The sequence below is a fragment of the Oryctolagus cuniculus genome, chromosome 20, assembly GCF_964237555.1.
Source record: "Oryctolagus cuniculus chromosome 20, mOryCun1.1, whole genome shotgun sequence".
Taxonomy (NCBI): Eukaryota; Metazoa; Chordata; class Mammalia; order Lagomorpha; family Leporidae; genus Oryctolagus; species Oryctolagus cuniculus.
Window position 1 is genome coordinate 19,084,925 of NC_091451.1, and position 26,853 is coordinate 19,111,777.

General features: G+C 55.3%; 1 protein-coding gene across 1 annotated transcript in view; it reads left to right on the top strand.

Annotated features, from left to right (window-relative positions):
• DCAF4 (DDB1 and CUL4 associated factor 4) overlaps positions 1-20,994 on the top strand; it is a 33,100-nt gene extending 12,106 nt beyond the window's left edge. The window contains exons 2-14 of the mRNA XM_008272110.4: positions 2,116-2,215; positions 5,627-5,733; positions 6,426-6,583; positions 7,679-7,761; positions 8,457-8,559; positions 10,927-11,070; positions 12,213-12,262; positions 15,412-15,491; positions 16,974-17,069; positions 17,153-17,250; positions 17,981-18,154; positions 18,429-18,543; positions 20,429-20,994. Coding sequence (XP_008270332.2) covers positions 2,124-2,215; positions 5,627-5,733; positions 6,426-6,583; positions 7,679-7,761; positions 8,457-8,559; positions 10,927-11,070; positions 12,213-12,262; positions 15,412-15,491; positions 16,974-17,069; positions 17,153-17,250; positions 17,981-18,154; positions 18,429-18,543; positions 20,429-20,622 — 1,494 coding nt within the window. The 5' untranslated portion in view covers positions 2,116-2,123 and the 3' untranslated portion in view covers positions 20,623-20,994. The remainder of the gene's footprint in view (positions 1-2,115; positions 2,216-5,626; positions 5,734-6,425; positions 6,584-7,678; positions 7,762-8,456; positions 8,560-10,926; positions 11,071-12,212; positions 12,263-15,411; positions 15,492-16,973; positions 17,070-17,152; positions 17,251-17,980; positions 18,155-18,428; positions 18,544-20,428) is intronic.
• Positions 20,995-26,853: the final 5,859 nt, after the last annotated feature.

Below are 26,853 nucleotides of genomic sequence, written 5' to 3' on the forward strand. Positions count from 1 at the left end.
CGTGGAGTAGGCACTCTGTAAATCTGTGTCGAGTAGTCCAGGAAAATGTCCTGCGCAGAAGTCAGCTCACGGGGATTTAAAGTAGCTGCGGGTTTGTTGTTTTAGTTAACACAGTTTACAGAGAGCCAGCTAGGCCATGGGTGCAGGATTAGAAAAAAGGACTGGATCCTTGCCTCAGAGAATTCACACCCCATTTAGTATGAGACAGGGGCATAAGCAGCCAAATGCCGGGTGACCAGCGCATGTGTCCGTGGTGAGATGCGGCTGCACCTGTGTGTGGGGAAAGATTTTTTTTTTTTTTTTAAGATTTTTTATTTATTTGAGAGAGCTACAGAGACATGGGGAGACAGGTCTTCCATTGCGCTGGATCACTTCTCAGATGGCCACAATGGCCAGAGCTAAGCCAATCCAGGCCAGGAGCCAGGAGCTTCTTCCAGGTCTCCCACACAGGTGCAAGGGCCCAAGCACTTGGGCCAACATCCCCCGCTCTCCTAGGCCACTGCAGAGAACTGGATTGAAAGTGGAGCAGCTGGATCTCAAACCGGCACCCATATGGGATGCCAGCAGTGCAGGCGGAGCCTTAGCCTGCTATGTCTTGAAAAAGATTCTTAAAGCTACTGAAAACTTAGTTTTTAAACCCTTTCTGTATTTGCAAGGCCTCTACCCATGGGGCTTTTAAAAATGATTTTGGCTTGATCTTGCTCATAGCTCAGTTGATGTTGGCCTACCTTATTCTACTGTAGCAAGCACCTGAACCTTTGCAGGTGTGAGTTGGCGATTTAATAGAAATGTTCTCCCTGGCCAAGTCAGCACACAGCAGTTACTTTAGCTATGTATGTGTGAGAGAGGTAGACAGGGAGCTCCCATCTGCTCCAGTTACTTGAGCTGTCACTGCGGCTTCCCATGGTCTGCTTTAGCAGGAAGCTGGAGTCCGAATGGAGCCAGGTACAGAACTCGGCACAGGGGTCAGGGGCAGCTGTGTAGGGACTTCGCGCTGGGGCTTGCTGGGAATGGGAATGAACCTATATGTTGGTGGCTGAGGTGGAGTCAGGTGTGACAGGAAGAGCTGGGACAGAATATGGAAAGCATCCACAGGGTGCACGACCAGGAGAAACAGCAAAGGACTGATTTGACAAGTAAGAGTAAAGCCAAGAGGAAGACAGTGCAGAAGCTGAAGAAATAGTGAAGTGTGGCGATGCCGCGTGTCACAGGAGCGGAGGCAGCTGGCAAGTAGGTGCTCGTTGGTGTGCTTCATTAAGAGCCTCTCTTGGCCGGCGCCGCGGCTCACTAGGCTAATCCTCCACCTAGCCGCGCCGGCACACCAGGTTCTAGTCCCGGTCGGGGCACTGGATTCTGTCCCGGTTGCCCCTCTTCCAGGCCAGCTCTCTGCTGTGGCCCGGGAGTACAGTGGAGGATGGCCCAAGTGCTTGGGCCCTGCACCCCATGGGAGACCAGGAGGAGCACCTGGCTCCTGCCTTCGGATCAGCGCGGTGTGCCAGCCGCGGCGGCCATTGGAGGGTGAACCAACGGCAAAGGAAGACCTTTCTCTGTCTCTCTCTCTCACTGTCCACTCTGCCTGTCAAAAAAAAAAAAAAAAAAAAAGAGAGAGAGAGCCTCTCTTAGCAGGCAGGTGAGGCCAAAGGATCAGGGAATGTTGGGAAATGAAGGCAGAATTTGTGCTCCTTTGGATTGGTGCTGGAGCACACACAGATAGAAAGCCCGGATGTGTTTCTAAGCTGAGTTAAGGAGCTGGAGACGTTAAACATACGTGGCAGTAGCTGTCTGCAGAGTCCTGGGAAGGGCAGGGGGCAGGTGGGATGAGCTCGCCTGGACAACGTGCTGGGTCACCTGTTTGCCCAGCACACGAGGGAAAACAGGAAGACTAAGGACGGGTACTTGCGGAGTGCGTGGGGGCATGGGCCGGGAAGAAGGGTGTTCATGCCTGCAGGACAGGGAACCACACCAGCTACCACGGGGTCCCAAGAAGGGAGTGGGGAAGGCTGTGGGGCAAGTGTGGCAGGAGCCCTTTACCGCTGCGGCCTGGGTGCTAACCCGCCTGAGCTTCAAGAGGCAGCTAGCGAACGTGCACACCGGGGTGCTGTCTTTGTCTTCTAGGAACAGAAATGAATAGAAGCAGCTGGCAGCGTAAGAAGAAACATGGGAGAAGCCGACACCCACGCAATCCTTGGCTGAGACAACAGGAGTTGAACGAGAGGCAAGTGATGTTTCAGCATCCAGTAGAGCGTGGGATCACAGGGGGTCTCGTCAGAATGCAGACTCTGACTCCGTGGGTCCGAGCTGGGGCCTGAGGAGTTTCCGGTAGCTCCCAGGGCCTGTGGCTGCTGCCGAGTGCCCGTGCTGAGTAGCACAGCGTGACTAAGCAACTCTCAGCCAAGCACTGGCTCTGAGGCTGCAGGCGCACATCTGGTACCACTGGAGACCTGCTGCTTCATTTTGTTGATTTTTCTTTTTTTCATCGAATGAAGGTATCTTTCTGGAACTTAAATTTCATTAGTTCAGCCTAAGTCCTGAAAAAGGACATGTAAATACATTTATATGGTTTCATGTAATATATAACTTGTGTTTGGTATATGAATATATGTTAATATATAAAATACAGTGTCTGATGTTCACAGAAGTGTATATACGGTGTATGGCAATAGTGAAAGCCGTGTACCCACTCACCAGCTTGAAAAATAAAACCCACGTGATATGTCCATCAAAGTCCCTGGTATAAACGTGTCCCAGATTCTGCCAGTTTTTCTGCATGAGGCAGGTACAAATGATTTCATCTCAACAGAGAACCCTCACGAGGGAGGTGCTGTTGTGTCTCTGGCCACAGAGAGCCTGAACAGCCCTCAGTTTTGCACACTCCTCGTCACCAAAGAGGTCACTTGTGCCAATATCCAAACTCTTCCAAAAAGCAGGCCTCCTGTGAGAATGGACAGGTGCGAGTGCTGGAGCCGAAACAGTCAAACGCCAAGATGCTTCTCTGGAACAGCTTTAACCGGGGCAGGTGGTTAGCAGTTGGAGCACCTGCGTCCCAGATGCACGTACCTGGGTTGAAATCCTGGCTCCGCTCCCAAGTCTGTCTTACTGTTAATTCACACCACAGGAGACAACAGGTGACAGCTCAGCTGGCACGATTCCTGCCACTACGTGGGAGACCCCGTGAAGTTCTGGCTCCTGACTTCAGCCTGCCCCGCCCCAGCTGTCATGGGCACTTGGGGAGTGTATTTTCCCACTTGTCATTACTTTAACTAAAATACCTGAGAGGAACATCTTTAGGAAATAAAAGATTTATTTCAGCTTACAGTTGAAGGTTACAGGATGGGGCAGCCCCATAGTCGGGCTTCTGATGGAGGCTGCTCATGGCGGGTACGAGGCATGATCGCACAGTGAGCCACGAAGGAGAGAGAGAGAGCTTCTAGGCCGACGTTGAGCTCAAATATCAAACCTCTCAGGAGAACCACCCTCCAGGGCACGCCCCCGAGACCCAGGGCCTTCCCACCTGCCCCGTCATCCCAGATGCTATCAGTAGAGGAAGTCTCCACCTCAATCAAGCATTAACATTAAAGCATTGGGGTTTAAACGTCTGCTTGAGTTTGAGGAGACAAGTTCTGCTGCGCCCTTACCAGGGAGTGAACCAGCAGATGGGAGATCTGCCCATGTCTGTCTCTGTGTCTGTTCCTTTCAAATACATAAAATAGGAGGGAAAGAGTGGGGCCAGCGTTGTGACCGAGCAGGTTAAGCTGCTGCTGGTGACACCGGCGCTCCATATTGGCACGCCAGTCCCTGTTCTGACTGCTGTGCTTTCGGTCCGGCTTCCTGCTCATGCACTGGGGAAGGCAGCGGATGCTGCTCAGTTGCCCAGGCCCCTGCCACCCGTGTGAAAGGGCAGGATGGAGTTCCTGGCCCTTGGCTTCAGGCTGTTGCGGGCATTTGGGGGAATGGAAGATCTCAAGACTCACTCTCTCTCTCTCTCTCTCTCACTCTGCACCTTTCACATAAATTTAAAAAAAGAAAAGAAACAGATAGACCCAAATAGGAACAAAAAGGTGGAAAGAACAGGACTTTGGAACGAGGAGGTCTGGTTGTGAGTCCTGTTTGCTGCCTGTACAGAGCAGGCCGAGTCCTCTGGAGGTGATGTGTGGGACCCCCTTCCCAGGCCGCCTGGCTCTGAGTAGACCGTCAGTGTGCCGTGTGTCTCAGTGGGTGCAGATTCCCAGACTTGACCCACACTGTAGGAACATCAGGACAGGGCCCAACGTTTGTGTGTTTGGAAGGAGAACCATGGCTACTTTGTGGGCTCCAGGCCTTCACACAAGAGCAGAACATGGAGCAAAATGTGACCTGCACAAGAAGCGTGTCCTGGCCCAGCTTTAGTGGAATGTCTTAGAAACCTGCTGGACAGTGGCCTTCTGGGCCCAGGGTGAGAACGGACTGCGGGCCTCAGCCTGGAAACGTGCACGTTGCTCATGACACGGAATCCCTCCTGCAGCCCCTTGCAGACAGCCTGCACGGGCTGAGTGTGCTGTGGCAGGGGAATAGACGGTTTTCCCTGAAACGCTGCGTAGCATCAGTGTTTATGGAAGAAAGAACATTCTTTCATTCCTCAGTCCACTTGGGCAGTTTGTATTCCTTTTGGGTTGTGTTCCAGTGTGGTGGTAGGAAGGCAGAGTTGTGTTAGCATGAATTTCATCAGGATTCTGGTTGGCCTGAAGGGTCCTTTGCTTTCTCACCATATCTTTCAGCCTGCCACAGAGGCGACGTGGGCCTTTATAAATCCAGCATTTTTTTTTTTTTTTTTTTGACAGGCAGAATGGACAGTGAGAGAGAGAGACAGAGAGAAAGGTCTTCCTTTGCCGTTGGTTCACCCTCCAATGGCCGCCGCGGCCGGCGCGCTGCGGCCGGCGCACCGCGCTGATCCGATGGCAGGAGCCAGGAGCCAGGTGCTTTTCCTGGTCTCCCATGGGGTGCAGGGCCCAAGCACCTGGGCCATCCTCCACTGCACTCCCTGGCCACAGCAGAGGGCTGACCTGGAAGAGGGGCAACCGGGACAGAATCTGGCGCCCCAACCGGGACTAGAACCCGGTGTGCCGGCGCCACTAGGCGGAGGATTAGCCTAGTGAGCTGCGGCGCCGGCCTAAATCCAGCATTTTAACTGTGGCTCTGTCCCAGAGTAACTGAGCAAACTACCTCTGTTCCCAAACGCCATTGTCTATACTATAAGGCTGGGTAACCAAGTAAAATTTAAACTCCTAGCACTTCTGGATCCAGTAAAGAATGACGTTCATCTGGCCTTGTAACTGCTTTGGGCTGACAAGGGGCCCAGATGGTAAAACTATTATTGGCATAGATTTCTGTTCTCCTTTTGATCTGGAAAATTCCAAAAGATCTTACAAAATGCTCAAGTGCGGCGGCAAGAGCATTACTGTGGTACACATCCGCGTCAGCAGGACAGCAGGAGAAACCCATGCTCAGCTCCCTTGTGGTGCCTTTGCAATGGGTCAGTGCTCCCCAAGGAATCAAAGCTTGGAGGGGCACAGGTAAGGGCCGCAGAACTGGGCTTGCCAAGGAGGCGCTCAGGCCCTCCCCTGTGAGGTAGCCTCCCTTGTGTTGACAGGGTGCACCAGGGGGCCCTGGAGAGCCCACCAGACCCTGGCCCCGATGATGCCGCATCCCCATCCACCTCGTCCACCTCGTCCACCTCGGCTGGGAGTTCTGTGCCAGGTAAGGTAGTGCACTGGCTGGGGCTGCCCTAGCCCTTACCCGTGGGGAGATGTGGAACCGAATCCCGCCTTGTCAGCTGCTGGTGTCTCTCCTGGTAGCCCTTCAGCCACGGCTGGGACGTGGGTCTCTGTCTACTCACTTACATGGGGTCACTACCCCATTCCTGGCCTGATGGGAATTCAGTGAACAAATGAAAGTAAGGAGCCGGGTGTGTCAGGAATTGAGGTCCTGAAGCAGATGGTCTCCACCAGGACTGAGCTGGCCCATGAGGAAGACAGGCAGCAGGCCCCTGGCATCTTCTAGGTGGGTCAGCCCACTGTGGTTGGTTTGTTTTGGGTTTTGTTTTTTAAGATTTATTTTATTTATTTGAAAGGCAGTTTTAGAATTCTTCCATCTGCTGATTAACCCCCCAAATGGCTACAATGGCCAGGACTGGGCCAAGGCAAAGGCAGGAGCCAGGAGCTTTTTCCAGGTCTCCTACGTAGGTGGCAGGGCCCCTAGCACTTCGGCCATCCTCTGCTGCTTTCCCAGGCTTTGGCAGGGAGCTGGATCAGGAGTGGAGCAGCTGGGACGTGAACTGGCCATGGGATGTTGGTGCTGCCGGCGGCGGCTTGTACCCTCTACACCACAACACCGGCCCCAACCTGCAGTGTTTTACCTTGGTAAATTTCATTTCATTGTTCTCTTGAAAGAGCTGCCAGGGTTTTACTACGACCCTGAAAAGAACCGCTACTTCCGCCTGCTCCCAGGACATAACAATTGCAACCCCCTCACAATGGAGGGCATCCGCCAGAAGGAAATGGAGAGCAGACGGCTGCAGCTGCTCCAGGAAGATGACAAGCAGGAAAAGGTGGGCTCTGCTCCTGGCCGCCGCTCCCCTGCCCTTGCCAGTCCCATCTGTGTGCTTAGTGCAGGTGCTCAGGGAGTGTGGCCCAGAGTCTCCCCAGCAGGAAGACGATGGAGAGATAAAGCGGCCAGAAGGCTCCTGCCCTCTTTCCTGTGTGCTGGGTTCCAGCAGCAGCTCTGCCACTTTGTCCTTCCCCACGGGAACCCTGGCAGGCAGCAGGGGGTAGTACAGTGATGCCTGCTAGTAGACCAGGTGTGTGATAACCCTGGGAGTAGCAGGGGGTGGTACAGTGATGCCTGCTAGTAGACCAGGTGTGTGATAACTCTGGGAGTAGAGGGGGTAGTGGCAGTGATGCCTGCTAGTAGACCAGGTGTGTGATGACCCTGGGAGTAGAGGGGGTGGTACAGTGATGCCTGCTAGTAGACCAGGTGTGTGATGACCCTGGGAGTAGAGGGGGTGGTACAGTGATGCCTGCTAGTAGACCAGGTGTGTGATGACCCTGGGAGTAGAGGGGGTAATGCTAGTGATGCCTGCTAGTAGACCAGGTGTGTGATGACCCTGGGAGTAGAGGGGGTAATGCTAGTGATGCCTGCTAGTAGACCAGGTGTGTGATGACCCTGGGAGTAGAGGGGGTACAGTGATGCCTGCTAGTAGACCAGGTGTGTGATGACCCTGGCAGGCAGCAGGGGGTAATGGCAGTGATGCCTGCTAGTAGACCAGGTGTGTGACTGGCATGCCAGGTCACCATGCTGGTTGTGGCAGCTGGATGGAGCATGTGCTCTGGGGGTGGCTGTCGGTGTGGATAAGTAAGAACACAACACAGCCCCGAGTGTCCAGTGGTAGTGGCATCATCTTCCCAGGCACAAATCCCTGGGAGGCTTGGACAGCGGTGCAGAGCAGGTTCCGCCCCTTGTGTGCCTTCCCAGGCTGGACTTTCTGCCCAAGGAGACTTACAGAGCACGCTTTGCTAGATGTTGGGGCCTGTAATTCCTGAGAGTAGCACCTGTTTCCTTCATCATACCCTATGGAATGAAAACATCTCCGTTAATCCCATAACCTAAATAAATCCTCATTGAATTTCTTTTTCTTTAATCTTAGAAAGTACCCAGAAAGGGATTCAATACATCTTCCTTCCTACAAAAACGCCAGCTGGGTTTTCTCAGTGTCACCAGTTACTGCCGGTAAGACAATGCCTCACTGTTAGGTTTTCTTCATGAATGTTCTTTCCCGTCCCGTCTCTTACTTCCACGGTCCAGGATCACACTCGGACCAGGCACATCCACGGGGACTGACTGCTCCACCAGGTGTCCGCATAGCTGGGGCTCCAAGTGGCAGCCTGCCTTCTGCTTCCCTGGCCCTGGGAACTTGGGGGGCGGGGCAGGGGGGAGCCGGAAACGCCGATGTTTACTGTCCCTGGTGATCAGTGGTGGATGCCCTCCAGCTCCTCCTCCAGGGACATTCAGTGGGAGTGCAAGTACTAAACCTGATCATACGGTTGTGATGTCTGGTACGATTCTAAATAAAACCCCGTGGGGTGGGTGACACTTCCCCCTGTTATTAGAGGCCGTGGCTCACGGTGGAGCGACTTGCTCGAGATGAATCCCTCAGGTGGGCTCTGCGAGACGCCAGCACCTGAGCTGCTGAGGCCTGCAGTCTGCTGCCTCCCACCTGTGTGGGAGGTGGCTTCCCAGGCTCAGCCCTCCGCGGGGACCAGCGCCACCCGGAGTGGCAGGCCAGGCACTGCATGTCCCTCCTGTGAGGGAGTCTTGCTCAGCTCCGCTCTGAGAAGCACTGTGGAGAGGTGGCATCGGGGCGGGAAGGACGCAAGCCCCTGCACCGGCTGGGCGGGGTCTAGCTGCGGCCCGTCTCTCTGCAGTTTGGCCCACGAGCTGCGACTGAGCTGCATGCAGAGGAAGAAGGTCCACATCCGCAGCTCGGATCCCTCTGCTTTGGCGAGCGACCGATTTAACCTCATCCTGGTGAGTGCGAGGGGCTGTGTGGATACCAGCATGTGGCTCCGTCCCCGGGGCACCTTGTGGCCTAGCACTGGTGGAAAGCCTGGCTGGGCCGAAGCTGGTTGCAGTGGAAGCTAGCAAAGCTGGCTCGTGGTTTTGTGATTATAACCCACTTAACCCTGGGGGAAGATGCCTGCTGTGTCCAGCACCACTCCCACCTCATTCGACCTTGGAGTAGGCCTGGCTGCACGCTGAGGAAGAGCCATTACAAGAGAACTGCTTGTTTGTGTCACGTATAGAACTGAAAAGGCACCGGTAGCCCGAGGACTTGTAACCCTTCCTTCTCCAGAGCAGGGTTCGGTGGCCGAGCCTGAAGCTCGTGTGCCCTCAGGAGGAACAGGGTCTGGCTCCCTGGCTTTCTGACCCCAGCCTGGGTGGCAGGGGCCTGCCTGTCTGCTTACCTCCCTCACAGCATTTGCAGGGAGCTCAGTCTGCTTTTGGTTAGATCTGGGCTGCAGGAGCCCCGGGCGAGGGAAGTGTAGGCAGAGAGCTAGGAGGTCCACTACAAGTGAGGGGAGCCTCGTCTGCCCATGGACCCCATGAGGACCCGGGCAGCCTGGCAGGCCCGTCCTGGAGGCCGAGGGAAAGGCTAGGGCGAGTGAGAAGGACACAAAATTCTACGGTGCTCTGCTGGCGGGACTGCAGCTAACGCCAGGGCCAGCCCTGGAGCTTGGTGCTGGGTCCTTTTGCCCCAGGAGACCACCACATCAGAGCCTTCCCTGTGCAGTGCTGCACCAGGGCCCAGGCTCTCTGCTGCGGCCTTGCCCTCTGTTTGGGGCATAGAGTTTGACATGAGTTGGTAGTATACTTTCTTTTTAAAGATTGATTGATTGATTGATTGATTTGAAAGTCATAATTACACCAAGAGAGAAGGACACACAGAGAAAGAGAGAAAGGTCTTCCATCCGCTGGTTCACTCTGCTATTGGCCACAACGGCCAGAGCTGTGCTGATCTGAAGCCAGGAGCCAGGAGCTTCCTCCAAGTCTCCCATGCAGGTGCAGAGGCCCAAGGACTTGGGCCATCTTCTACTGCTTCCACAGGCCATAGCAGATAGCTGGATCGGAAGTGGAGCCACCGGTTCTCAACCAGCGCCCATATGGGATGCCAGCATTGCAGGCAGAGGCTTTACCTGCCGTGCCACAGCGCTGGCCCCCAGTAGTTGATTTTCTCATAGTGGATTCCCCTCCAGAGCTCCTTCTCCAGGGCACACCAGGTAGGAACCAGGGAAGTTGGTATATGGGGTCTAATGATGCTTGTGCTGCTCATTTAAGCCTGAGCCCCAGTCCTCATGCTTGTCTCACTTTGAAAGCTGTGTGAGGCCCTTGGCAGATCCTCCCCAGCACCCAACAGTGCAGTAGACGGGCTGGCTGGTGGGACCAGAGGGCTGGGAAAGGCAGCTTGCCACCCGGAAAGCAGTGTTGAGACTGGGTTCTCCACACTGGTAGTGACAATTCAGGAACACAGCTGTTCTTCCCAAGTCATTTTGTAGTCAGTACAGTTTTACCAGCATCCAAACCCATGCATATGTCTCCGTGTTAATATGTTTAAAATACATAAGCATGTAGTTTTTGCTTTGAAGTCATTTTAACTACTTTTTAAGTTTTATTTACTTGATCAAGAGACCAAGAGAGACAGGTAAACAGAGAAAGCTCTCATCAGCTACTTCACCACCCAGATGCCTGCAGTGGCCAGTTCCAGGCCAGGTCAAAGCCAGAAGCTGGGGGTTCAGTCCAGGTCTCCCAGGTGGGTGGCAGGCACCAAGCTAATTCAATCATCACCTGCTGCCTCCTGGAGTGTGCATTAGCAGGAAGCTGGAACCAAGAGCCATGGTTGGGATTGGAACCCAGGCAAAAAAGTCTTAAAAGTAGTCCCACCCCTAATGCAGCCTGCTCTGTCTACTTCCTAGTCAGTGCACTGTTTCTTTCTCCTGTGGCAGTCTCGCTGCCTGTGGTGCAGGAAGACAGGTCTGTGTCCTCCTGTCTTAGCAGTTACCACTAGCCTCCTCCCTATTGCTGCATCACTTTCGTGATGGCCTCGTGGTGCATTCCTCCGGGCTGATACTGAGACTTCCAAACCCAGTTCTGAGGGAGGGGTCACTGCAGAACTCACCCTTCCTGGCTAAGCCCCCTCTGTGTTGTCTTCGTTCCTACTCCCGAGTTGGTAGACCCGAGACACCTGTTAGCTTTGCTCAGGGATGGCTCCATTCTTCCAAGTGAACACAAGTTCTCACCTGTGGAAAGTACACAGAGCGTGGGAGAGGGGCCAGGTAGTCTGTGGCAGCCTTGCTGGCTCAAACCTGGCAGGTCATCCGTGCCCACTTCCCCCTCCAGGCGGATACCAATAGTAGCCGGCTCTTCACTGTTAATGACGTCAGAGTCGGAGGCTCCAAGTATGGCATCATCAGCCTGCGCGGTCTGAAGATGCCCACGCTGCAGGTGCACATGCACGAAAACCTCTACTTCACCAACCGTAAGGTGCGTCGTCCCCTCTGTAGCCCTGAGCCCACTGTGCCTTTTCATCCAGGACACTGCAGAGAGAGAGGGGAGAGGAGCATGTGTGCTCTCGTGGGGCAAAAGGATTTTTACTTCTGAGAGCCCATGTGGGGTGGGGGTGAGGACCCTAGGGTGTTTCTTGTTTTGGAAGACAAGATAATGGAGAGAGTTGGGCTGGGCTGAGCCAGTGCTGCTTTAGCCAGGTGAAAGGACGCTCCCTCCAAGGCTCAGGAGTTCGTCCAGAGGCCCCTACCAGGGCTCGGGGTCCTGGGCCGCACTGACCGTGGCCTGATGGAGCAGTCAGCTCCTGGGCATCAGGACATCAGTGGGCCTGTGGCCAGCGCAGCTGTAAAGCAATGGCAGAAGCTCGCTGTCACAGGAGCAACGTTTCAGTCGCCGCAGGATGATTGCTGCATCCAGAAGCTGCGTCCTTCAGGGCACCTGGGTCGTGAGCCGCAGCATAGACCAGACGAACTGATCCCTTGTTTTCCTTTTGATTAGATCTCCTGTCTGAACTAGGTACTGCTAGGGTGAACATAATTATTATTAATGTCAGAGTTTCCCAAGAGGTGGGGGAAGTGAAGTGAGAGAAAGCCAGCCACAAACACTGAAGATGGTGATGGTTATAGGTTGGGAGAGAGCGAGTCTCTGAGGCCCAAGTGTCAACCCTGGCAGTACTGACTCCAAGTGGAAGTGCAGTGCCTGGGACTGCTAGAATGGCCCGTAAAGTTCTCCCTGCTGATTGAAGGGGTCTCCTCATTGTCAGGGTTCTTTTTCCTTTTGGTAGAGTTCAGGGAGGTTTGGTGTATATGTATCCATTGTAAGTCTGAAATTTTTTAATAAATTTTTCTTTAAAAGAGAGATGGATGTCAGTTGAGTGGTGTCTGAGTGAAGGAGGAAGCTTCGTCCCTGCCAGTGTGGAGGATTCAGCTGGGTCCACAGGGGCTACCAGATGCCTCACTGTGGGGCCCTCGCCAGTGACCTCCCTGACTAGCAGGGCGAGGAGATCGGCCCATTTTAAGAGCAGTGAGGCCCGAAGAGAAAGGGTGCATGTGTGTCTCCCCCAGGCCATTTCCTAGGCATTTTCCCGTTTTTCTCCATCCTGCCATGTGCTTCCTCACCAGGTGAACTCCGTGTGCTGGGCCTCGCTCAATCACCTGGATTCCCACATCCTGTATCCTTTGGCAGATGGAGATAGGCGGGGGGCAGCCATGCCTTCGTGTGGACCCGGGCATCCTGCCCTTGTGAGATGGCCTCTTGGTGGCGGGAGCCGGGCCATTCCGCACTGGTTGTCACCCTCCAGAGGAAAGCAGTGCCGCGGGTCAGAGCCGATCCTGCAGCACAGCGAAGCCGTCGAGGCTCCGTGGGTGGTGGCTGTCTCTTAGGATGATGCTAATGCCTCTGAGTGCCAAACGTTGTTCTGAAACTTCACGTGCAAGGGGTGGAGACAGGGTGAGGACCCAGGCAGTCTGGCCCCTGAGCCTTCTCTGCCACTATAGCATGTGGCATCAGGCCTTGGGTCTCTGGACGGGCCCAGCACCCACACCTGTGAATTGGTGCTTTAGCAGAGAGAGATGGCAGAAGGGAGCAGTACAGCCTTGGAATGGAACCCCGAATCCTCCTAAGGCCAAGGGGGAAAGCACTGTGGGCCCCAGCGCTGAGGCTCCTTCCAGCAGTTGATGGCCTTCTGAGAGCTCTCCTTTCCTCCCTCGTTCAAGGTGGGCATGGGGGAGGTTGCCAGGAGCACAGTACTGTGGGGAATGGGCCTGTCCTCTGGAACTCTGAGGGGCTCCTTTGCTGCACAGGATTTGTTTGATCTAAAAGCCAAAGCCACGTGTACGTGGCTCTTGTCCTTAGCCCATTCCCGTAATAAATGAGTTCGGGAAACTGCACTGAACGCTGACCGCCTGCATTGCCTGAGTTTACCATTAGTTAACTGTGAACGCGCTTCGCACAGTTGCTAGTACACAGCTGGTCCTAACAAATGACGGCTGAGTCAGAAACGCTTCACTTGCTTCACAGCACTCCGTTTCAGAGGGTTTGAAAGCCTGAGGTACATTAGTGATGTGGTCATGCACTTCATTTAAGGGGACAGGTAGACACCCCTGACCCACAGCAGTGCCTGGGTTTGATGCCCAGCTCTGGTTTCTGGCTCCAGTTCCTATTAATGCAGAACCTAGGATGCAGGGGTGATGGCTCAAGTAATTGAGTTCCTGCCACCCATGTGGGGAAGACCTAGACTGAGTTCCTAGCTTCTGGCTTCACCTGGCCCAACCGTAGCCATGGCAAGCATTTGGTGATAGGAGGGAGGCAGGCTGGAAGTCGGGGGCATGTGCGGTTGGAAACAGGCAACACGGCCACAGGGCACAGCTGAAACATGGACCTCAGTCGTGACTGTGAGAAGCAGCCACTGGGCTGAACAGTGAAAGAAAGGTGAGGAAGTGGGGCTGAGCACAGGCCCCTCTGGAGAGAAGCTCAGTGGGGAAAGGAAAGGGAGAGGAATCAAACCAGGAACAGGTAGGCAAGGGTGTAAAGAGGGAATTCAAAGAGAAGAAACCCCGAGTGATTTCATTATTGCAGTAGGTGCACCTGCTTGTAGTCAGGGGAATCCAAATTCACTCTTGAGATGTTAATTTTTTTAGGGTTTCCTGTTGAAAGGCAGAGAGACAGATCTTCATTCAATTGGCTCACTCCCCAAATGCCCACAGCAACCGGGGCTGGGCCAGGCTAAGCCAGGAGTCTGGAATTCCGTTCAGGTCTCCCACATGGGTGGCAGGGACCCAAGTCCTGTAGCTGTCACCTTCTGCCTCCTAGGGTGCTCATCAGGAAGCTTGAATGGAAAGCAGAACCAAACATGAACTCGGGGTACTCTGGTAGGGGACGTGGGTATCTAAAGCTGCAGATAACCTGTGTGCCAAGTGCCTGCCTCTGCCATGTCGTTTTATAACCCCTCACGATAAGCAAAAACTGGGGGCTGCCATTGAGGTGCAGCAGGTTAAGCTTCTGCCTGCAACATGGCACCCCATGTGGGCACCAGTTCATGTCCTGGCTGCTCCACTTCCAATCCAGCTCCCTGCAAACTTCCTGGACCAGGCAGCAGAAGATGATCCAAGTGGTGCCTGGGTCTCTGCCACCCATGTGAGAAACCCGGATGCAGCGCCTGGCTTCAGCCAGGCACAGCCATGGTTCTTGTGGCTATCTGGGGAGTGAACCATTGTATGGAAGATTCTCTCTCTATCTATCATTATATCTTGCAGATCTTTTTTTTTTTTTTTTTTTTTTTTTTTTTTTTTTTTTTAAGATAAGCAAACTTTAAGGGCAAGGTGGAAAACCAAGAAAGCTGCTGGTGTAAGTAATCACATACAAGCACTCCGAAGCTGCAGGTGTCCATCCCTGTGGCCCTGGAATTCCACCCTTGCTGTAGACGCCGGGGCAGCATTTTCGGGCTGAGGTCGTAACTCATCAGTGAGCCATGAAGTCGATTTTGGGGGCTGCATTTTGTTTCATGAACCAGACTAGGAAATAGTAGTTTTGTATTTATTGTTTAAAGATGTACTTATGTGAAAGAGTTACAGAGAGAAGGGGTCCTGCATCTGCTGGTTCGGTCCCCAGAGGAGAGTTGCATATTTAGGGTCAGGGCAGAGGTCGTGTGGAACATTTGCCTCATGGATTTGGGTGCGTGCTTATGTGAAACGCAGGCTGTGGGCGAAGAGCCGCTGCCTTAGAGAGCTCCAGCAGGGAGACTGGGAGCAGAGCCCAGGTGCCGTCAGCCAGATGTTAGATGTGTCGTCGTATACTCCTAGAAGGAGTCCCGTGATGGCAAGGAGTGACCTGGAGCCACATGCGGAGCCCAGGAAGTTGGAGAGGACTTCATGCTGCCTTTTCTCTGTTTTAAAAACAAGGTGGATGAAAGACCTACATCTGTCTCCATCTGTCTCCCCCTCCCTCCCTTCCTCTCTCTGTCTCATTCTTTCTCTCTCTCTAACTCTGCCTTTCAAATAAATAAAGTAAATCCCGAGTTACTGATGGCCAGGCACCCTCTGTGGAGGAAGTGTCGTGACGTGGCCCAGAAGAACTTGCCCTGTTCTTAGAGCACCAGTTCTGTCTGGGTGGAGGAGAAGGCAGAACTGGACCGGGAAGGGCCAGAGACCTTGTAACTGAGCCGTGGTGTTCTGAGTGTGCGAGCTGCAGGCGAGGTCCATCTGGGTGCAGGGTGTCTGTCTTCTGTCCTTTTGTGAGTCTGTCATTTCCTGAAGGGTCCCCGTGCCCGCTCTCCGCCCCGGGGAAAGCCTTGCACCTGACTGTCCTTAACACCTCCATCAGGCTCTGCCTCATGGGGCTTGCGGAGACTCCGGGCTGTGCCACGCTACTCCCGGCGTCACTGTTTGTCAGCAGTCACCCAGGTACGGGGCCCTTTGCTCTGACAAAAGCCGCTGCTCTGGGGGAGGCGCCTGGCTGCATGAGCACAGCTGCAAGGGAGGGGACAGGGCCGCCGTGCAGAGGCCCTGGGGGAGGGCTCCCTAAGCCTGCCCCGGGCTGGGCGCCAGGAGCACGGGAGCTGTTCGGTGCCCCCTCCTCTTACCCCTGTTGGGTCATTGTAGCAACCAGAACACAGCAAAGTGTGTGTGTGTGTGTGTGTGTGTGTGAGAGAGAGAGAGAGAGAGAGAGAATCCATCAACACAGAGATCAACAGAGCGTTGATCTGGGCTCCCTGCACTGGCCATTCAGAAGCCCGCTATTAACGGCTGTAATGACGGGCACTCTGACTACTTCCGGGCAGCATTGTGGATGTGAAGCTTCCAGCCTTTTGGAGGATGGGGATCAGTAAGACAAGAGTCAGCCTCCGGGAGTGCAGGCCACAGGCAGACCTGGCCCCTGGCCCGGCCCTTCCCAGCCTCACCTCGGGGGATGCCTGCCGGGGCCTCTGTGGGCCCTCAGCGCAGTGCCCGGCAGGCCACTGCGGGGAGAGCGGAGAGCGGGTGTCCTGTGACCCTTGTGCAGACAAGGACCCTGGGGCAAAGCCAGGCTCAGAATTTGCCTCGCAGATCGTTAGTGTGAGGAGGAAACCAGCGGATGGGAGACCTTTCTCTCTGCACGCCACTGGGAGGTGTGCGCAGGCAGGAACTGGGAAAGCTGAGGGGGGGAGGGAGGCTTCTAGCACCCGCGACAGCTCCCTGAACTCTGCACTTGACACGAAAGTTTATTTTTGTTGTTGTTTTTTCTTTAGATTTATTTATTTGAAAGGCAGAGTTACAGAGAGGCAGAGAGAGAGGTCTTCCATCCAGTGGTTCCCTCCCCACATGGCCACAATGGCCAGAGCTGGGCTGATCCGAAGCCAGGAGCCAGGAGCTTCTGGGTCTCCCACGTGGGTGAAGGGGCCCAAGTACTGGGCTGTCTTCCTCTGCTTTCCCAGGCCATAGCAGAGAGCTGGATCGGAAGTGGAGCAGCCGGCACTGGGACCAGCAGCTGTATGGGATACCAGCACTGCAGGCAGCGGCTTCACCCCCTACGCCAGAGCACTGACCCCAAAAGTTTATTTTTAAAAACTTTGACTGAGCTCGCACGGCTGGCGGTGTGGTTCATGACTGGCAGTCAGCTCACCTGTGACTCTGGCTGCCTCCCTGGCGGCTGACAGTATCACCACTACAGGGCAGGGTATACAGTAGAGGCTTATTTTGTGGGACTGCAGAGGCTGAGAGGTCAGGGGCACGGCCCTGTCATGTCATCAGTGCCTAATTGCTCTAATGCACCGTAGCACAGGGCAGCTCGTGCCGAGACAGCAGGCACTCTGGCTGAGGTCTCACAGGACCACTGATGCCCTCGTAGGGACAGACAGGTCACTGGCCTGGCGGCCCAGGGACAGCCTGCTTTGTTTCTCTCGGCAGGGGAGCGGCCTGGCATGCTGTGCAGTTTCCGCATCCCTGGCGCTTGGTCCTGCGCGTGGTCCCTGAACATCCAGGCAAACAACTGCTTCAGTACCGGTGAGCCGCGGCTGCTGCCGGGCCCTGAGGTCCACCCAGCGGCCCTCTCCTTGGTCTCACTGACCCAGCTCTGTCTCCGCCAGGCTTGTCTCGGCGGGTCCTGCTGACCAACGTGGTGACGGGGCACCGGCAGTCGTACGGAACCAACAGTGACGTCCTGGCGCAGCAGTTTGCTCTCCTGGTTGGTTGGGTGGGGCAGGAGGTCGCAGTTCCCTGGGACTTGGTGGCCTCTCTCACCGGGGAGAAGGAACGCTGGAGAGGATCAGTGCGTTGCTTCCTGACTCCCACTGAGCTGAGTGGAAGTGGTGGCCTCCTAAGCTGGCTTTCTAGAACTTCCCGTTTAAGTCTGTAGTGGGCCGTTGTTGAGTACTTGGATTGGCCAGCAGGACTAGTTCCAAAATGTGTAAATTAAGTTCCAGTTCACAACACTTCACAGTTTCGTGTGTAGCTTTCAGGTTATATATTCAAAAGTCAGAGTTACAGTAGCTGTAACTGCAAGATGCGCCCTGCAGTGAGCGTGGCCATCCCTGGAAGGCGTGGGGGAGGGAGGGTGCTGGCCTGCTTTGGGCAGGAAGCAGGGAGTCCCTCAGTCGGGCCATCTTAGCCAACCCATCCCCTCTCTAACTGGGACCCTGATCTCGCCCACTGCGTGCTCACTGCCCCCTGCTGGAGACAAGCTGCGGCATTTGGGCTTCCGAGAGGGGCCTCACGGCAGCGGGAGCCGCTTCTCGGGCCTGTGTGCTGCCAGCAAGGAAGTGCTGGGGGCCACGCGGCTCCAGTCCTCCTACCACCCTGCCACAAAGAGTCAGCTTCCTTCCGAGTCCATTGAGAACCAAACCGCCCATCTCCACGGCCGCCTGACCGAGGGGAGGAGAGTAGCGGGCAGGGCCAGGCAGTCCCTCTTCCCACAGGCTCCTGTGCTCTACAATGGCTGTCGTTCCGGGGAGGTGTTTGGCATTGATGTGCGATGTCCTGGTCAAGGCAGTGGCTGGAAGGCCACCCGTCTGTTCCACGACTCGGCCGTGACCTCAGTGCAGATCCTCCAGGAAGAGCAGTGCCTGATGGCGTCAGACATGGCTGGAAAGGTAAGGGACACCAGCTCTCCAGCCATGGCCACATGGGACCCAAAACACAGGCCAGGCAAGCCTGTCTAGGGAGCGCCTTCACTGTCCACTTGAGCCCAGTGTGGCTGAAGAAGTGGATGTGGCCCTCCAGTTCCGTGCTTTGGATGGGCTCCAACGTGCAGGTCTCCATCCCCTGAAGAGGCCACCGGAGGCCCCTTGGCTTCCCTGGCTTCACAGCTGGGCTGCACCAGTGCACCTGCCAGCCCGCTCACTGCCTCCGGTGCTTCCCCCGCAGATCAAGCTGTGGGACCTGAGGACCACCAAGTGTCTGAGGGAGTACAAAGGCCACGTGAACGAGTATGCCTACCTGCCCCTGCACGTGCATGAGGAGGAGGAAATCGTGGTGGCAGGTACTCGGGCCAGGGGAGGCTCCACCCCCGCACGTGCTGGCTCCCAGGGCCCAGCAACCTCAGCAGCAGAGGGAGAAGTCACCCAAAGCCAGAGCTGAGTAAAGGCGGAGTGTGGACGGTTGAGTGGGGAGACGCGGGATGTGCAATTGGAGGCAACAGGGGCCAGTGCTGTGGCGTGGCGGGTACAGCTTCCACCCGCAGTGCCGGCATCCCATGTGGCCAGCAATTCGAGACCTGGCCGCTCCACTTCGATCCAGCTCTCTGCTATGGCCTGGGAAAACAGTGGAAGATGGCCCAAGCCATTGGGCCCTTGCACCCATGTGGGAGATCTGGAAGAAGCTCCTGGCTCCTGGCTTTGGGTCGGCACAGCTCTGGCCATTAATTGGGAAGTGAACCAGCAGATGGGAGACCTTTCTCTCTGCCTCTGCTCTCTCTGTGTAACTCTGACTTTCGAATAAGTAAATAAATAATAAATCTTTAAAAAAAATAAAAGGCAACAGTTGGACTGCCCAGCATTAGGACATTCCTCCGTCCCCATGCCAGGGGCAGACGTCACTCAGAAACAGAGGAGGTGCACTAAGAACTAGCAGCTGGGAGGCTGGGCTTGGGGTCGTCCCTCGGGCCAGTATTGTTACCCTCGTGCAGCGGGCAGCGGTCTTGTGTTGGAACTTGGGCTCAGTTTCTTTTGTGCTCAAGTGGGGTCATTGTAAAGCTGCCGATGGCTGCTCCCATGGCCCCACTCATGGGGGTCCACAACTTGCTGGATGGCAGCGGCTGTCAGCCACTGAGCCCCATGGAAGAGCTACAGGCTGATTACAGATTGCACTGCTTCTGTGCTGTAGAATATTATGGTAGCCTGAGAGATGGAGATTTTAAACATGAGATAGTGGGCCCTGCCATTAGTACTCAAGTTTGCTAATACTACCATAGAAAGTACTTCCTAAGCAGCATCTGCTTTTTACATTTTTTGAAGATTTATTTATTTGAAAGGCAGAGTTAAAAGCAGAGAGAAGAGAGGGGTCCACTGTCCACTGGTTCACTCCCCAAATGGCCGCAACAGCCAGACCTGCGCTGATCAGGAGCCAGGAGCTTCTTCCGGTCTCCCACGCGGGTGCAGAGCCCAAACACTTGGGCCACCTTTTACTGCTTTCCCAGGCCATAGCAGAGAGCTGGATCGGAAGTGGAGCACCCATGTGGGACGCCGGCACCGCAGGTGGCGCCTGTTTGTTGCCTTTCTGAGACTGTTCACTGTCCTTGGCACCAGCACGGAGCCGCCTTAGTCTGTGGTGATGCGCGAGTGTCCGCCACAGCAGAGTTGTGTGCTGGGTAACAGAAGAGGTGAGCCAGGTGGCACCTGTGGGCTCAGGAGCACAGATGTGCAATCCGGGCTCTCAGAGGCCCGGCCCCTCCTGCTGCTGCAGCACAAGGCCAGTGGCCATGACCGTATCCTGAACCGATAATGCATCGTGTCGCTCAGGGCCTCAGCTGGTCCTGAGGCGCTGCACCACCAGGCCACGAAGGGCCTGGGCCACGTGCGGTGGCGGTGGGGAATGTTGCCCAGCTTTTCCACGGGGTAGAATGAAGTTGGGACGTCCTGGTTGCTGTTGCAGGTAAAGATGAGTGGCCTGTCATCTAGACTGGGTGGGCTGGGCCCCCACCTAAGCTGTGCTGACCACAAGAGAAGCAGGACACGCACCCGCAGGGCCCCTGCAGCATCACATGGTTTTGGTTTTTATCAGAGTGCGTGTTGACAGTAGAAGCACTTCCCGATGCTGGCACGAGACCCCTGCTGGCCGTAGGAATTGTGAGCGGCTGTGTCCTGGCTGCCTGAGTTTTCCTTTGTGTTCTCTTGCTAACCTGCTGCATGTGTCTTCCCTCTTTCTAGTGGGCCAGGACTGCTACACAAGGATCTGGAGCCTGCACGATGGCCAGCTGCTCAGAACCATACCCTCCCCGTACCCCACCTCCAAGGCCGACATTCCCAGCGTGGCCTTCTCCTCCCGCCTCGGGGGCTTCCGCGGGGCGCCGGGGCTGCTCATGGCCGTCGGGCAGGACCTCTACTGCTTCTCCTACAGCTAGCCCAGCAGCACGCAGCCCGGAGGACCTTGGACTTGACTGAAAGAGTAAAGAGTGCTTTGCTTCCACTTCTGCTGAGGGTGTTGTATGTGACGCTGGGTGAATCTGGATCCCGTCCGCGCCTCTGCTAGGGCGCGGTGCTAAGTGTCTTGCGTGGAGACGGTTCCATGAGGATATTTCCGTTAAACTCGGGGCTCAGTGAGCTTGGAAGTCCTTTTCATAAAAGGTACTTGTTCCCTTTTCTTGTTGGATTCCTTAGAATAGTTCCCCTCACCATCTTTTGCTTGTTTTAACAGAAAAAAAAAAAGACTTTTTTTTTCTAAGAACTGAAGCTTGACAAAAGCTAAATTAAAAGACCCTTCTTTGACCAAGGAAGCCCTGTGTGGAAGCCTGACCATGACACTGATGATGCTGGCGAGACGGGTAGAGGGAGGGGGCCAGGGAGAGGGGGTCCCAGGGAGGGCGTGGGCAGCCCTGTGTGTCTACAGAGCCGTTGAAGGCTTTAGTCTGGAGTCGTTGGACTTGATCTTCCCAACTCATCAGCAGGTCTCGGGTTTCACTGCCCGCCATGGGTGCCGAAGGGCAGCTGGGTCTTTCCAAACGCTGCAAGTCGTGCGGGGTCCTTGGCGTGCGCTTGCGGCGGTGCCTTCCAGGATGTGAGCACAGCAGCTCCGGTTCCTGCCGGGCCGGCTTGCATGGCAGGACCCAGCCTCAGTGTTGTCGCTAGAGCAGCAGCGTGAGATGCTCGTGCAGGTGTGAAAGAACCTGTGTTTCTGCCACCAGCAAACTGGGAAGGACTGGCATGGCAAGTGGCTTCGGAGGAGAAGAGAGGCTGCGACCCGCTTTAACAGCCCCCCCGGGGGGCTTCCGGTAGTCCCTGCAGACCCACTGTGACCGCTGGCCCCTAGCAGCCAGGTGGGTTCAGCCAGCAGGAAAGCAGAGGGCAGGAGAAGGGGCTGGGGCCGACGGCTCCCTAGCTGCCCTCCTGCTGGGCTGAGCCGGGCCGGCTACAGCATTGGGCTCCCCCGGCCACCCAGAGGTGCGGCTGCCAGTCGCCCCCCACTGCTGCCAGCCCCAGGATTCTTCACACTTCACCACCAGAATCTTGATTAATACTTTTTTTTTTTTTTTTTTTTGGACAGTCAGACAGTGAGAGAGACAGAAAGAAAGGTCTTCCTTCCGTTGGTTCATCCCCCAAATGGCTGCCACGGAGCCAGGTGCTTCCTCCTGGTCTCCCATGGGGTGCAGGGCCCAAGCACTTGGGCCATCCTCCACTGCCTTCCTGGGCCACAGCAGAGAGCTGGCCTGGAAGAGGAGCAACCGCGACAGAATCCGGTGCCCCGACTGGGACTAGAACCTGGGGTACCGGTGCCGCAGGCGGAGGATTAGCCTAGTGAGCCGTGGCGCTGGCCTACAATTTCTTATACAGAGATCCAAATAGAAAGCAAGGATAATGACAGATGAGCTCTGTGTAACGATTTTAGTGTTGCACTTGTAAGGAGCTTTCCCTAACCCTATTCATATTTGATCTTTCCAGCATCCCATAAAAGATGTGTGATGATAGTGGCGTAAAATGAGCATATTTACAGATTAGCCAGGGCCCAGAGACACCAAGTGACTTGCTTCTGAGGACAGCCCCGTTAAGGGGAGGGCCGGAGTTGTCTGCTGCGTTTGCTCCCCTGGCCTGGTCATGCAGGCCTGGCGTGGGGTCGCCACGTGGTGCCCTGGGGATTGATGCAGGCCTGAGTGTGTAATGCCAGCATCTCATAGGCAGGTGAGTTCTGGCGCTGGCCAGTGACAGAAGCTTGCTAACTTGGCCTGGAATTGTTTCGATTTTGTCTGACGACTCAGCCGTCTGACTTGTGCCTTGGTCGCCATCACTGCGGGGCATTTGCAGTAAGTGGTGACATGCCACTGCCCAGAGCAGGCAAGCACAGGGAAGCTGGGCCCGTGTGACCCTCACACCCCACAGCTTCCTTTCCCAGCAGACCATGCAGCACATTTGTTACGGGATCTGCACATCAGTGAGAGGCTCTCCCATGGTTCTGTCCCGACTCTGGGCTGAGAACTCGCGGGTAACTGTCCTCCCTCCGGAGAGAATACTGGGAAGAGCTCTGACAGTGTGGCCCACTCCTCAGGTACCTGTGCCACGCACGGATCAGATTTCTTGCCTAGACAAAGTGGGACATTTTAGATTTCCCTGAGGCTACCACAAACCTCTGAACTTTGCTGCCCGGGTAGCATCACAGCTGCGAACATTTGGTCTAGGTTCATGAAACATGGTTCCAGGTGGCTGAGAAGCTGAAGTATCTTGGTCCGCTGGCGTATCCGTTCCCGTGGCCTCATAAAGATGAACGCTGCATGGACGCGTTCTCACTAGCAGATCCATTAGGGGATGAGTGGGTGACTGACAGTGGCACTGAGCGGTGCCACACCCCTGCACCCAGCCCAGTGCTGGCTTCTCGGGACCTTCTAAGTAGAGATACGACCAATAGTTAACACACCAGCCCACGTCGCTGAGTCGCCCCAGAATTCTGCCAGCCCAGCATGCTGTCAAAGGCACGGCCTCTGCCGCGGCCCCCAGCACGGAGCCCTGGAAGTGTCCTTTGTCTGCGGCCCGGTCAGCTGCACATCTGTCCTGGTTATAATGTTCACCAAACCACCTCCAAAAACCACTTCGGACTGAATCTAGTTTCCTCCGTTTCTCCGTTAACTAAAAGCTGCCGACCGTCTTCCCTAAATCTGCGCAGAGAAATCTGTCCAGATTGCTGCTGTCAGTGCTTCCCTGTGCCCTGTGTGCCTCTTGTGTTGGATCGCACGCACTACTGCCTCCCCCTGGCGCTTGGAGGACACAGTAATGAGTTTTACCTTCCCAAACACGACCTAGTCTAGGCCTGGCTTAACACATCCCTCCTTTTAATCTGGAAAAATGCAGAAGGTGAGTAAAGCCCAGCTTAAAAGGTTTCTTCAGGAAGTGTGGCTCCACCACCCCCACTCCACCCCAAACCCGACAAAGCTAGACTCGGCATGTCACATTCTTGCCAGTATTTCTGATAGTGTCAGGATGCACAGCAGGAAGCTGGAGCCGAAGTGGCAGGGGGTGACTCCATCCCAGATTTCTGAGCAGGGGTTTAACTTCACCATGCAGGTGGGGGCCATTGCTGCGGCACAGCTGGTAAAGCCACCACTTGCAATGCTGGCATCCCATATGAGTGCTGGTTCGAGTCCCAGCTGCTCCACTTCCAATCCAGCTCTCTGCTGTGGCCTGAGAAAGCAATGGAAGATGGCCCAAGTCCTTGGGCTCTGCACCCACAGTAAGAGACCCAGAGGAGGCTCCTGGCTTTGGATCAGCCCAGCTACAGCCATTAGCAGCCATCTGGGGAGTGAACCAGCAGATGGAAGGCCTCTCTAACTCTGCCTCTCTAACTCTGACTTTTAAATAAGTAATAAATCCTTAAAAGCTTTTTTGGTGTGCAAGTTAAGCTGCCACCTGCAACACCACCGTCCCATATCAGAGTGCCAGTTCAAGTCCACACTGAAAAGACTCAGGAGCTTCCATCTGTTGGTTCACTCGTCAAAGGCGTGCAGTAATCAGGCCGGGGCCAGACCGGAGCCAGGAACTCCATTCTGGTCTCTTGCATGGGTACCCAGGCCCCAGGTACTTCCGCCATTTCTCCTGCTTCCCAGTGCATTAGCACGGACTAGACTGGAAGCACTGCAGCTGGAACTCGAGTTCAGTGTGGGCTGCCTGCGTCACAAGCAGCAGCTTAACCCACTGCGCCAGCGCACCAGCCCTCGTGGGTAAATCTGTTAACCAAAGGGTGCAGTGGGCCCGGTTGCACAGGACTCGGTGTTCACATCTACGATAATTTCTGTCCCAGCTACAGCTGACTGGAAAGCTACTACCAGGGGTTCAGTTTTTCTCCCCAAATGATGTTTCTAAAATTCAAAATGAAAACATGGCCAGTTGTAAAATTACCATTATATCAGATTTTTCCTTGACCAGTTGGAAGCGTGGCTTTTGTATTAGAGGGTAGACCAGGTGCTCAGCTGCCTAGTGTAGTATTGCTGGCCTGGGTCATGAGACTCGAAGAAATGATCACCCAGGAAGGAAAGCCTGCACAACATCCTCTAGAGGAAAAACACCTTCCCTAGAATGCAGAATAACTCACAACCTGTGAGGGGAGGGGCAGCTGCAGGGAGTGGTGTGGGAGGCAGGGCACACGCTCCTTGGCTCCAGTCCTGCTGGGCCTTGGCACCACCCTCAAGTCTAGTCCACCAGCGGCTTTGCTGCGTTAAACCACCTACGTGGTTGTGAGGGTTCCCAGCCATATTTTTTTTTTTTTTTTTTTGGGGGCAGGTAGAGTTATACACAGAGAGAAAGGTCTTCCTTCCGTTGGTTCACCCCCTAAATGGCCACCATGGCCGGAACTACACGAATCTGAAGCCAGGAGCCAGGGGCTTCTTCCTGGTCTCCCATGCAGGAAGCCCAAGCACTGCCCTTCCGGGCCACAGCGGAGAGCTGGACTGGAAGAGAAGCAGCCGGGACTAGAACTGGAGCCCATATGGTTCGCCAGCGCCGCAGGCGGAGGATTAACCAAGTGACCCCCAGCGCCAGCTCCCGCAGCCACATCTAAAGCTGCTAGCACAATACCGGGCAGTGTGACAGGCAGGGAAGTGCTGGTTCTTTCCATGTCTCCATTCCAACGTAAGTCATGCCAGCCGAGTTATACCCAAGGATGTGTAAGGGGCTCAGCGGGTCCCAACGCTACATGCAACCATCCCCACCGTCCTAGAGCGAGTGGGTGGGTTCCCCCCACACGCACCTCATTTTATTTGAAAGGCAGCATCTCCCATCCACTGGTTCACTTCCCAAATGCCCAGCACAGCTAGGGCTGGGCCAGGCTGTAGCAGGAGCCCAGAACTCCATCTGGGTCTACTATGTCGGTGACAGAGACAGTACCTGAGCCATCACCTCAAAGCAGAGGAGCCAGGACTCGATCCAGGCACTCCAATAGGGACACATCATTCCTAAGTGCAACATAAGCTACTGTGCTAAGTGCCTGCCCCGTTTCCTACCTTTGAAGGTGGCACTTCCACCTTCATTTCCTCTCCCCTGCCTGCCTGCCCACCTTCTGCCAGCCACCCCCCCATCCTCGCTTGGGCCACTGCAGTCTGGGCTTGGTCCCTCCCTGCTTCCACCTCTTCAGTTGAACCAACCTGCACATCTCAGCTCGGCTGGTTTTCGCAACACCAGCATCCAGATGCAGAAACCAAACCTGGCACCTCGGGAACTCCTGGGCCGCCTCGACCAGTTCTAACCACTCGCTCACACCCAGCAGCACAAGTAAGCCTCCCCACACACTCTCACATCTAGGGGGGACTAGTAACTTAACCAAGGAGCTTCAAGGCTTTTGCTTCAGATCCACCTTGGCTGCATTAAGTGCACAGCCTGGGAAGCAGCAGGTGACAGCAAAGGCACTTGGGTTCCCACCACCTACACGGGAGACCCGAATGAACCCACAGCTCCGACCTGGCGGGATTTCCACAGGTCACAGTAGCATCCACTCTGACCCTAAAAGTCACAAGCCAGGTGCCACACGCAGTCTTGTCCAGGGAGGCAGGTAAGAGCTAACAGGAAAAATCAGAGCGCACAGGCTGCACAGCACCCAGAGCTGGGCCCCAGCACAGGACAAGGGCATGGCAGCAGCTGTGACCTCCATGACCTCCTTCTCTACACCAGTCTTGCTAAGTTACAAGTTCTGCCCCTATACGAGCTGGTGGGGAAGACAGCCAGCCATGGTGACAGGAACCCATTCCAGACCCACAGCTGCTCTCTGCTGGCATGGCGGGTTAAGCCACCACCTGCAACACTGGCATCCCATGTGAGTGCTGGTTCAAGTTCTGGCTGCTCCACTTTCAATCCAGCTCCCTGCTAATGTGCCTGAGAAAGCAGCAGAGGACGGCCCAAGGGCTTGTTTCCCTGCACCCATGTGGGAGACCAGGAAGGAGCTCCTGGCTTCAGCCTAACCCAGCCCTGGCTATTCTGGCCATACTGGGGTGTGGACCAGCAGATGGAAGATTCTCTCTGTCCCTCCCTCTCTAATTCTGCCTTTCAGATGAATATTTTAAAAAGTATCTCAGAGGCTGGCACCACCGGCACCCCGGGTTCTAGTCCCGGTCGGGGTGCCGGATTCTGTCCCGGTTGCCCCTCTTCCAGGCCAGCTCTCTGCT